Here is a 12,545-nt window from a genome sequence, read left to right on the forward strand (position 1 = left end):
CTCAGATTGTAATGCCTAGTCTTAGTAGTATTTGAAACACAGTGACTCATTATGTATGCCTTACACTATGTTTTGGACTCTTTATAATGAGAACCAATGTACAAAACATATTCAATGCACCTCTGTGCAGCTTTCAACCGTTCTCATCTCATTTTGGTTTGCTTTCTAAACATATTTGATCCTGAATACATAACCCTCAGTTGCTGCCAGCACACAAGCTGTTTGTATGCTGCCTTTTGAAGCTTTTTACCCCTTGCTAGACAAACTTTGCATCACTCTGCATCAGAAATGCATTACATCACCTGCTGTTTACACTTTAGCCAGACACCCTCTGGTTTTGAAATGCTTTTTGGCATGAGGAAAAATTCCAGAGCATCACTCAAATGTAAATCATAGTCAACCAGCATCTATCAGGCCCAGGGAAAATCAGGCCAGATATCAGATAAACTGTCATGTCATTGACGTGGGTCAGTGGACAGAGCTTGAGATGGGCTTTAATGTGCAGACAGTGTGGAAACAACAAAAATGCGACAGGAACATTTTCAGGGTGTGAAAAAAGGGGCTGTCTGATCTTCAATGTTTTTAATCAGTCTGTATTGATTTAAGACCCAGACAATATATTCTCTCAATCAGCTCCTTATAGCGCATTTAAGTATTTATAGGCTACACAGCAGAGGCAGGACCATGTCATTTTTTTGCATGTCACAAGTAAATCTCCCAAGTCAAGACTAGCAAGTCCCATGCCAAGTCTCAAATCCTGCTTTAACTTGAACTGACTTGTTGCAACATTTGCATGAGACATAGTGTACTTTACATTTTAACTTAAGTTTTTAACCTTGTTTCTTTGTTTCTGCTATTCTATTTATTTCTCTTTAAATCTAACTGTAATTCTAATTTTATTATTGTCAAGGGTGACTGACCATTAAAGGTGCATTGTAGGGTGCAAACTGTTGAGTTTTCTACTGTGCATATGATAATAAACTTCCTAATGTGTTTATGCACTTTAAAAAATGCTTTAAAATGTGTATTATTTGTTAAAGTAAGTTTGCTGGAAGTCGTTACATCTCTGTCTTGACCTGCACATTTTGCCTCTTGCCATTTGGTTTTTCTCAACCACTTTTGTACTTGAATTAAATATCTTTGGTTTAATGTTTCAAACTAGTGCTCAGTATAATATAATTAATTCTTCATGGCTCTCTCCTGCAACTTAACTGGATGCTGTCGGATTAAGTGGATCTGGGGAACTGAGTGTCAGCTTGCTGGGAGTGAATAGCGTTAATGTGAGTTTATTTAGAGATTTGTGACACACTTTTTAAATAACATAGGCTACTTTTTAATGTTTGGGCTTGGGGGAAGGTATCAAGTATTTTCAAGTCAGAAGGCTCGAGTCCAAGTAAAGTCTCAACTCATTTGTGGTAAAGCCTGAGTCAAGTTGCAAGTCTTTTTTATTTTGTCAAGTTGAGTCTAAGAAGTCATCAAATTTCTGATATGAGTCTGACTCAAGTCCAAGTCGTGACTTGAGTCCACACCTCTGCTATACAGTAGCCCCTAAGTTCCAAGGTCAACAATAATCTTTTCAGGTGCCTTAATATAACAACTCAAGGTAGTATATCCTCCTAACCACGTGTCCTCCTATGAGAACATCACATTTTGGGTTTACTTGACCTTATACTTCATTCTACTTAACTTAGACCTGTTGTCCTCCTTTGTGGACACTTTTTGTGCCATCTAGTGGTAGTGAGACTACAATAAACTAATCCATGTAAAAACAAGATGGCAGCCATCTCTGCTAACTCAGTCTGCAGCCGATCACGACACAAAAGTGGAGAAGGTCCAAAACCTGATCAGATTTTATGGTTGAAACTTGTTTATTTATGATTAATGAACAACTTCCTGATGAGGCTGGCTGGAACATTGTCCCAGACAGTGGGAGGGGAGTCACAGTAGTTTGATATGGCAAAGAATTTGTCCAATTTTAGCAACAGTAACAAGCTAAGACTGTTAATTAGGAAGTACTTGATCGAGGACATTGAGACTTTATTGTTATCTCGTTTGAAGACATTGGGACTTTATTATCATCTTATTTGAAGACATTGGGACTTTATTATCGTCTTATTTGAGGACATCGGGACTTTATTATAATCTATTTGAGGACACTGGGACTTAATTATTGCTGACAATGTTTAGTATTTCATACTTATGGGGTCTCATTGATCCCAAATAGCTAGGAGAAATTAAAAATGCACACACAACAAAAGTTTGGGTCTCAGGGGGATATAAATACCTATATTACATTTTTTTGTTGATATTGTCCAAAAAGCTTTGTGGTGTCCACTAGGCTAATTCTGTGCACTACAGCGATCGGAAAATACAGTCAGAGTGAGACGTCTTTCCTTCCTCGTCCTCTCAGCCACAGATCAGGCGAGGAGGCGTATAAAAGCCAATCAGAGGCGCTGCTGCAGACGTAACGACAGCATCTGCATCATACTGTGATCTGGATAAAATAAGAATAACCAAAACAGTTATTTAATACTGTTAACACTCCTCACCCTAGTGTACCTTATGACACTATTAAAAATATTTGCTTCAAGCTGTCTCTGCTGTTATGCACGTAGTCCTCCCTCAAGTGACACATGACATGAATTTCCTCTTTCATTTCAGTGTAGGTGTGACTTAAATTACATTTGCTCCTCGACACCCTTTTTGTCCACACTCTCTCTTATTAAAATAGACACCATCGGAGGTGAACTACACATCCCGGAGTGCTCCTCATAACCCCTCCGATCCGGATCTGTGCGATTTTTGGCGCTGAGCAGCTGCAGGAGACCGACCAACAGGCCTGGACTAAAATTTAAAAAAGAAATACTGAAAGCAGGGTGCTTTTGTTGAACTAGAGGAAGAGGGAGCTAGAGATTATTGTTGTTATTATTATTATTAAGAAAGGCTGCACACTGGAGGGGGCGAGAACTGAACATATCTATCGGTGGCAGGGTTTCTACTAACCGCTCCAGTCCCTACACTGAGGAAGAGCCAGGCTTTGGGATTGGGCAGCAACCAGATAGCGTAACACCCCCTCCTCCTCTCTGTTGAGAATTGCGTTAAAACGAAAAAGGAAAAGGCCTGCGCTTTATCTATAACACAGGGATTTTTTTGATTTTTTTCTCCTTATATATTAAACGAGGACCCGTTGCTGGCTGGTGTATGTGTTTAGAATGGGACACGCTGAAGGTATATGTTTCTTAAATGTATATTTCCCTGCATCTCTCGACTCGGCATCAAAATCTGTGCTGCTTCCTTTGCTCTCCTCTTTAGCGATGTTTGCCATAGCCGCTGCCTACTGCATGTTGTTGTCCCCCCCCTAGTCTCTGTCTGTTTTTTGGGGCTCGTAGCTAGCTTATTTTCGGACACATTTCTTTCCAAACCGCCATAATCACGCCAGACAATTTGATTTAAAGGGGCAAAGGCAGCCATATTGGCAATGGAACGTTAGCTTAGCCGATGTTAGCTTCCCCTTTCATCTTCTTCCATGTGTGATGCACATTAACGGATAAACAATAACTGGAAACGTTTAGTCGTGTGTGTGTACCGAAACACAAACAACCGTATCCCCTGTTTCGTGTTGGTTTTTCTAACCTTTAAAACATTCCGTATCCTTTTTGAAGACAATCCCCCCCTTTGATGCCAGGTAGCTTTAGGCTAACATCGCAGAAAGCTATAAGATCATTCAGTGAAACATTTGTTGTCTGCGCAGTCGGTTTTTAAGCATAACCACGCAGCTGTGAGCAGATATTAATGTTTACCACAACACGTATGAACCCTAAAATAACAACACGAGTCGTTATAGGCAGCTAGTGACCGTTAGTTGACACCTTTATGAATGTTTACATCACCGTTAAACACCTTCGCCAACGCTGGGCAAGCCTGAGAGTGTTCACACATTAAACCACAATCAGCGGATTAGTCTGTTCACTGTGCGAGCTTTAACACTTTTAACCTGATTAATTAATCATTACAGACATTAAAAGTGTCAGGTTTAAGAGGCTAAAGCAGGCGGTGGGAGCTGCTCTTTGTTTTGTTTGTGATAGCAGGCCACCATGTGTTTGTGTTGATGAGATAAAAACACTAAATGATCCATAGCAGGGGTGTCAAACTCTTTTTTTAGTTTATACACAGCCAAATTTGACCTCAACTGGGCTGCACCTGTAAAACCATTGCATAATAAGCAATACATAACACCTCCAAGTTTTACCCTTTCTTTTTGTGTAAAGCAGTACACTGTGAAGACACTCATCCATTTTCAAATCAGATGTATGTTCAGTTTTTCCACCTTTAGTCAGTCTCCTCACTGTCATTACATGTGCATGTCTCCATACTTTTCCACTCTTGTGTAGTAATGCTGGCATCAACACGCCACACTAAAGTGGAAGCCTCTTTAGGAAGTTGTCCCATGCCTCACGAACCATTTAGAAATCTAAAGTTTTGGCAGCACCTTTGCAATAACAGGTTGTTTTGTACTGAAGCTGCACAATGTTGAATACACAATAAGTATTTGTTGTTGTTTTTTTCCAGAGAGCTGTACTCTGGTCAGGGTGGAAAGGCCCTGCTCCTGAAACCTGGCACCTCTTAGCCTTTATAGTGCCTCAATATTAGGTGTGCAAATTGGGCTGATCCATAGCTTATGAAAAGAGGTGCTATACAGATTGTCAATGGCTATCGAAGATGAAACCTTTTAATCAAAAGTACAAACGGCGTGGTATTTGTTTTGTGTTTTGACAGCTAGTTTGGGATGATTTATGGTAATTTTTGAATGAGGTTTTCTCTTGTATTTGTGTAGAGTGTGACCACACAAGTCTAATTATTATCTGCTTACATTCAGACAGCCCTATGAGTTTATTAGGATGATACGATATTATCTCGATGTCCAAGCCACAATACAATATTGTTAAGTATGGCAATTTTAAACATGTTGTGATATGGCATGTATTGCGTCTATCATATATTGTGATATATTACCTTGTTTTCCAACTGTAAATTATGTCCCTTAAAGAAAAACTTTGTCAACATTTGTTTTACCTAATAAGATGAACTTTTCAGTCTGTTCATCTCATGTAAATCTTTTTTTTTTTTCTTGCAGCAGCAAAATGTATCCAGGTGACTGAAAAAGCTATTGACTTTATTAGTCTAGTAGGCCTACCTAAAGTTTAATTTGTATTTGCAATATTAATAATAATATTAATAATTTATAAAATATAAAAATTGATACCTGACTTTCATGTTTCGATAATGCCAAACAAAATATCACAATTCTATGCTGTATTGACCCCCACCTGTATCAACTATCAGTCTTTTTTAAATATTATTATTAACTACCCAGTAGATTATTTCATTGCATGGATTAATAATTTGATGTATTAAAAAAAAAAGGGCCCATCAAAATTCCTAAATTTACATAATTCAGTGGCTAGTTTTGTGTGACCAGCAGTCAAATATATCCAATTTATTATTATAGGAAAAAAAAAAAAAAAAAAGCGTGGTAGTGCTTTGGGGCACCTGCAGGCCCCCAGTCCCCTTGTTCACAATTATTTTGTTTGCCACACATGTTGATTTGTTTGTAAATATGCAGCACTAACGCACAGCATCAGCTGGAATGGTACGAGTGAGTGCTACATTCATTTTAAGACACCTTTGGGGGAATTTGCCATTTAATTGGGGGGGGGGGGCTGTTTACCAGGAACGATGGAATATGACATGATGCAGCAAAGGTTCTTGGCTGAAAGCAAACCAGGGATGTTGCATTTGTATGTTATGCAGGCACGTGTGTCAACCTCAAGGCCAACAGTGCTACAGTTTAACATTATTTTGAGGCCCTGACTTAGTTGCACCTATGTCAAAATCTATTTTTTTAAATTTTAGATTATATTATACCTACAGTACATGCTACATGTTCCTTAGTACATTTGAGTTAAATGAAATCACCACAAACAGAGTTTTCAGGGCCTCTGGTCATAGTCTGCAGTGTGCACTGTCCCTGAAGACACATAGGCAAGAGCTGGCAGGAGCTGTGGGGTCAGTAGGGCCCCACAAAGGGTCATGCAGAGAGAACATTTGGTATATGTAATGTCAAGCTGGTGCTGCACATTATATAATTCCTCAGGGCTTCGTAAAGGACAAATAAGATGATTTTGAACCAGGTATTGTAGCTGGAAAACACAGCGTGTAGTTGTGTAAGTGATAATGGTTTAATCAGAGCGTGCCTGTGTCTGATTTAATTGTATACGTCTCTGTCAACAGGTCCAGTCAAAGAAAAAGACAGTTAAGGATGCAGGAGCCCAACAATGGATTTCTCCTTCTCTTTCATGCAAGGGATCATGGGAAATACAATTCAGCAACCCCCTCAGCTCATTGACTCAGCCAACATCAGACAGGAAGGCACCTGCGACACCGGCAGTGATCCAGGCGAGGATGGTGGTCCCTCCTACGATGCTGCCCTGGATGCAGAGTTTTCCTACCCGCCGTCAGCCTCGGAGGACATGTCGCAGGTCTCCAATGGCTACCCGCCTGGTCTGGGCATGTACGAGCCGCAGGCCAAGTTCTCCATGTACTCACAGTTCCCCAACGGCTCAGCTAACGGCTACGGCGCCATACGGAGCTATGGAGATCACGGTCTTATGCCGGGAGAGGGGACGGTCCTGAGAGGCCCAGGCCTCCAGGAGAGACCTTTGTCTCCTGTTTCCCCACCTCTGCCCACACATCACCCGCACCTCCACCACCACCATCATCACCCCCATCACCACCACCCCACGCACCATTTCCACTCAAACCCACCCCACATACAAACCCACCCTCACCCACAGAGTCCCCCGCCGCCACCTCTCCCCTCCCAGCACCACATGCCCCATACGCCTCACATCATGACCCACACTCTCCCTCCTCCTCCCCCATTGCTCCTGCCCTCCTCCAGTCCTCCCCCCTCACTCGTGGACAGCACCCCGTCTTCTCAGCCCTCCCACGCCCTGTCCAACACTCCTGGTGGGGTGCTGAAGAAAACCAGCTCTCCAGAGATCAAGCTGAAGATCATAAAGACGTATCAGAACGGGAAGGAGCTGTTTGAATCTGCGCTGTGTGGAGACCTGCTGCAAGAACTGCAGGTAACGTGTGCATGTTCAAGCTGGTTACACAAACACTCACACAGGTCTGCATCTATCACTGAAGACATAATCATATCCTTTTTTATGGGTTTTTGAGGTGTGCACTTCAAAGATGCTTTAGTTAGGAAGGAAATTTAATTTTTAAAATGACACTTAATTGTTTTGTTAATTGTCGAGGTGATTTTTCATACAAAACACTGAACATGCGCTGATTCCATATCAAATCAGACGAGAGAATTAGCACTTTACCTCCGTTTTATCTTATTGTAAATCGAATATCTTTATGTTTTAATTCATGGCAATTTAAAGATGTCGGATTGGGTTCTTGGAGGAAATTGTGATTGACATTTTTACAATTTTTTTGTTTATGTTATCTGAATGAACTATTAATCGATTACTTGAGAAACTAATAAGCAGATAAATCAGTCATGAAAAGAGTCTTTATTGCAAAGAGATGAGCCCATTGATTTCAAACGTTTATTTATGACTCTGGAAATTGAGAGAGACCCTCATTTTCAGTGCATGAACAAAGATGTACCTAAATAAGTTAAAATAAACACAATCAATATGCCAACCAGTTGACATAGAAATGAAATCATGCAAAATAACAATGTATAAAAGCTTAAAGTTGATAATAGACACGACATGGAGTGGATTTATGGTTAAAGGCATTTACTCTCCGTTAAAACAAGATCTGAAATAAGGCATTTGAACAGCCATAATGGCGACAGGGAGTCCAAGTTTAAGGTCTTTTGCAGATTATTCCATGTATAAGGTGCACTAAGAGAATTACATTTTTCCGAGTTAAGGGAATGTGGAGCAACAACCTCTTCTTTGAGTGAGTACCAAGACGACATGAGTTCAGATTTAAAAGCAATGAAATAAAGGGTGGAAGTCTCTGTATCAAAGCTTTACAGAGGAATAAAACCAATGTTGGGCGCTAGAGTTTTGTTATTTGTGACCTTGGCTTTTAATCACATCTTGCAGTCTTGGTATAAGGAGGAGTCTCTTGGCTATTTTTTTTGCTCTGCATGCACATCTTTGGGGCTACAGTGTTATTTTTAACATGCATATCACTTTAAAAACCTTGCTTTTATTTTGCATGTTTTTAGTTATTCCTGCAAATCAAAAAACTACATCTTCAGATGTTATATGTGATTTCTGCATTCAAACTTTCTACTCAAACACAGAGACAAAGACTATCCATTAAACAAATACTTCTAATAAATTAAATGTTTGACCTGTAAAATGCCAGAAAATAACTAAATGTGCTCATTAGAAGTTCCTAGAGTCCAAGGTGACGTCTTTATCATGCTCGCTTTGTCCAAATAATAGTTACTAACTTAAAGATATTCTATTCAATGTTATATAAAAACATGGAAAACAGGAAGTCTAAACATTGTAGAGGCTTGGACCAGCATTTTATGGCATTTTTTTTCCATTGATGGTTAATGGATTATCAAGGTTTTTGCTGTTTTCGTCGACAATGTGACTTCGACTTAGAATAGAAAACTTAAATGTCCCCACGGGGGCAGTTTGTGGTACAGCACATTAAATAATAATGTAAACACAATTAAAACCCAGAACAGAACAACAAGACGATAACACGTTTCAGCTCTACATATGAACAACAGCATACCTGCAGAAAAACACAAGGCATTGTAAATTGAACCACAGAAAAATCATGTCACAAACTAAATAGAAGTCTAAACTGTCCCATTAAAATTCATATGGAATTGTTACAGTGTGTGTCTTGGCTCTCTTTTAATCATCCTAAGAAGTGGTAGCTGAGGAGCTTTTTAATATTGTAGCACACAGAGAGATCCATTTTTGAGCTACCTTTTATATAGAAAAGAAAAAAGTTAACTGATGTCTCATCACCACTTTTGTGTTTTTTCTATTTTCCACCCTTCAGAAGGAGTCTCAGAAGAAGGAGGCCACTCAGATGCAGCGCAGACATGAGAGGAAGAAGGAGAAGAGGAAAAAGAGTGCGAGGCTGCAGCTGCAGGTCCAGGAACAGAAGCTGGACCAGGGCCAAGCGCAGGCAGGTACCACGGAGCAGACAGAGGACATCCACATCCAGCCCCAGCCGATAGAAACACCCCCAGCCCAGACAGAGAAGCCTCAGAAGACCGTTATCAAAACTGAACCAAAGACGCCAAAGGCAAGAGCGCGACTGTTCACACTTCACAGCAGTTTGAATTCTTTGTATTTTATAGCAGACGTATTTGTCGTTGTTTGAATTTTGAAAGTGACTCGTTCGTGTTCCTGTTCAGGTTCCGAAGGTCCATCATCCGTCAGTGATCCAAGAGACAGGCTTCTGTAAGGAGTTTGTGATAGGAGATCTGGTGTGGTCCAAGGTGGGCACCTACCCCTGGTGGCCCTGCATGGTCTCCTCTGACCCGCAGATGAAGGTCCACACTCGCATCAACACCAGAGGTACGGGCCTGTTTTCCTTACACAAACGTTTCAATGTGAAAGAACGTGAACGCCACAACTCGTTTTCCTTCCTCTGTCTCTGTGTAGGTCATCGAGAGTATCACGTTCAGTTCTTCGGCAGTGTGGCTGAGCGAGCGTGGATCCATGAGAAGAGGATAGTGCTGTACCAGGGGAAGCAACAGTTTGATGATCTTCAGGCTGAGACTCTGCGCAAGGCCACAAACCCTGTAGAGAAACACAAAGTATGTATGAATGCATCTTATGCCTCATTTCCACTGCATGATTCAACTCGTTTTACTTTTGGTATCAGGTCCTTTTCTATATTCGTTTTCTATTGCGGATAGTACCCCCTCAGTGCAGGCGGGATTCTTACCTTATCACCATAGCGACGCTGTGTGAAACTGTTGTGAAGTCATTTTCAACGCTACACTGAATATTTTAATCAACAACCAACCAGAGAAACGTCTGCACTTTATTAGTTGTACAGTGTAGTGTACGTAGTGTCAGGGTGGCCACAGGTCTTAAAAAGTCTTACAATGTGTTACATACACATTACTAATAAAAGGCCATAAAATATTTAAGTGTCTTAAATTAAGATTGGATGGGTCTTAAATGTTTCTTAGTCACTTGCTGCAAGAATTTGGGGTGTTGGCACTACAGGAAACATCATTGTAACAGGAGGGAAACACTGTTTGACGGGGGAGCAGACTTTAGCACAACACCTGTATGCATGCAAAGCCCCTATTTTTGTTCCCTCTACACATTTAAATAACGCATTCTGTATATTTGAATTTAGTTTATTTTTTCATTTTTTACCTATTTCAAAAGAATAATTCACAGCTCTTCAGCATTTTCTCTTCATTTCCTATCCACAAAATGACCTTATTTACTCTGTAAATGAATGACTTAATTGACTTTTATTGCTGTTATAATCGCTGGTGAAATTATGAGACACCTTTTCACAAGAGTAGAACAGTACAACAGTTTCTTTTTCTAAACCCCCGTGCATTCACTAAATAACTTGCCGATGTGAAGGTCTCTTTTTCAAATAACCATTTCAGTCATTGTGAGTCATTCCTATTCAGTACCTGGTATCTTTTATATCGTCAGGGTGATTTACAAGCACAACAATTTAATCTTGTTGTTGTCTTGAAAACCAGTGAGAGCTGCAATGATTAATCGATTAGTGTTCATCTATTAAATTAATCAACAATTAATTTGATTGTTGATTGATCGTTTGGTATGAGTATTTTTTTAACTCAAAATTCTCTGATTCCAGCTTCCAGTGAATATTTTTTGGTTTCTTTATTTCTCTGTGACAGTAAATTGAATATCTTTTGGTTGTGGACAAAACAAGACTTTTAAAGACATTATTTTGGGCTTTGGGAAACACTGATTGACCTTTTTTACATGTTATAGACTAAACAACTAATCATATATAACCAAGAAAATGATTAACAGATTAACCAACAATGAAAATAATTGTTATTTGCAACCCTTAAAACCAGTTAAATTACCATTATTAAAAAAAAGATCAATGCAATGCAAACTATGACACTGTTTCAAAATGGTCCAGTAGACCATCATGTGTCCATACATATTTGGGTAAGCTGATATTAATAATATTGGTTCTGCGGTCTGAAGAATAAAGTTCACCAGTTGTTTTGTATCTTTGTGATGTTTTCTCCTCCAGCTTCTGAAGCCTATCCCTCAGCGGGAGCGTTCTCAGTGGGAGGTTGGTGTGGGTCACGCCGAAGACGCCTTCGTGATGACGCGGCAGGAGCGAATTGACAACTACACCTTCATCTACGTTGACCCAGACCCTAATGAAGGCATGCCCAGCAAGAAACCCAACATCAGGGCTGAGAAGCGAAACCGGCGCTCCAGCGGGTCGGTCAGCAAGAAGGAAGAGGGAACCGTGAAGTCACCAGAGAGAGAGCAGCCGCCGCGAAGGCTGCTGCCACGCAGGCAGTGCAGTGTTTCAAACACAGAGGACAACACAAACTCCCAGGCTTCAAATGAAGAGAAGAACCAGACCAGGGGGGGGGACCAGCGTAAGACCAGTTCCCCGAAACGGAACGCTGGTTGTGATGCACGAGCACAGCAGGACTCGCCGCCACCAGTCAGGGCCTGGAAAACAGCAGCCGCCAGGAAGTTGCTGCCTCTATCCATCACCATGAAGCGGCTGAATGTGGAGATCACAAAGTGTGACTGGCCTCTCCTGCAGAAAAAAGCAGCTGCATCTCCAAAAAAGGACCGAGAGGAAGAGAAGGAGGAGAGAGTGGAGAGAGAGGCCCGGCAGCCCGACCTGGGGTACTGCTCACCTGAGGTTGGTGTAACTCATGCAGACAGAAAAATGTAGAATCTGAGGTATCCTGACAGGATATTCACACGCTGATGCCTTTAACAGGACAGCAGAGCTAAACCTGAGCCCAGTCCAGAGGAGGAGGAAGACGGGGACGACGGGGAGGAAGAGGAGAGGAGAGGCTCCCCCGCCAGTCGGAGGAGTGAGGAGGGAGGAATGCAGCAGACCTCCTCTCCTGGATCACACCACAGTAGTCCACACGGTTGGTAAAACACAGACATACAGGGTGTATTTTTTTTCTGCTGATGAATATTTGACGTGTTGTGAAGTCGGTAGGAGATACAGCTCAGTGTTATTTGTGTCTTCAGGTTCTCAGGAGAGGAAGCTGCAGCGACGGTCAGTTAGGAGCAGGTCTGAGTCAGAGAGAGGCAACGATCCCGTCCCTAAGAAGAAAACCAAAAAGGAACAGGTATCAGTCCTCCGCAGATAAACTGGTGTTCAGACCAGAGAAATAAAATGAGTAGAAAAGACATTGAATGGCTTGCTATTGTTATTTGACTCATACAAAAAAAAAAACGCATTTGTTGTCAGTTATTAAATCAAGTTTCAACAAACGTGAAATTTGTGGCAACAAAAGAAACAGGAGACTGTGA

General features: G+C 41.1%; 1 protein-coding gene across 3 annotated transcripts in view; it reads left to right on the top strand.

Annotated features, from left to right (window-relative positions):
• The first annotated feature begins 2,472 nt into the window (after nt 1-2,472).
• Nucleotides 2,473-12,545, top strand: part of nsd3 (nuclear receptor binding SET domain protein 3) — a 33,232-nt gene continuing 23,159 nt past the window's right edge. For all 3 annotated transcript variants that reach the window (XM_050050787.1, XM_050050788.1, XM_050050790.1), the window contains exons 1-8: nt 2,473-3,228; nt 6,292-7,148; nt 9,064-9,312; nt 9,425-9,587; nt 9,675-9,829; nt 11,281-11,916; nt 11,998-12,154; nt 12,261-12,361. In XM_050050787.1, coding sequence (XP_049906744.1) covers nt 6,336-7,148; nt 9,064-9,312; nt 9,425-9,587; nt 9,675-9,829; nt 11,281-11,916; nt 11,998-12,154; nt 12,261-12,361 — 2,274 coding nt within the window. In that variant the 5' untranslated portion in view covers nt 2,473-3,228; nt 6,292-6,335. The remainder of the gene's footprint in view (nt 3,229-6,291; nt 7,149-9,063; nt 9,313-9,424; nt 9,588-9,674; nt 9,830-11,280; nt 11,917-11,997; nt 12,155-12,260; nt 12,362-12,545) is intronic.

Source organism: Epinephelus moara, chromosome 8, assembly GCF_006386435.1.
Source record: "Epinephelus moara isolate mb chromosome 8, YSFRI_EMoa_1.0, whole genome shotgun sequence".
Lineage (NCBI taxonomy): Eukaryota > Metazoa > Chordata > Actinopteri > Perciformes > Serranidae > Epinephelus > Epinephelus moara.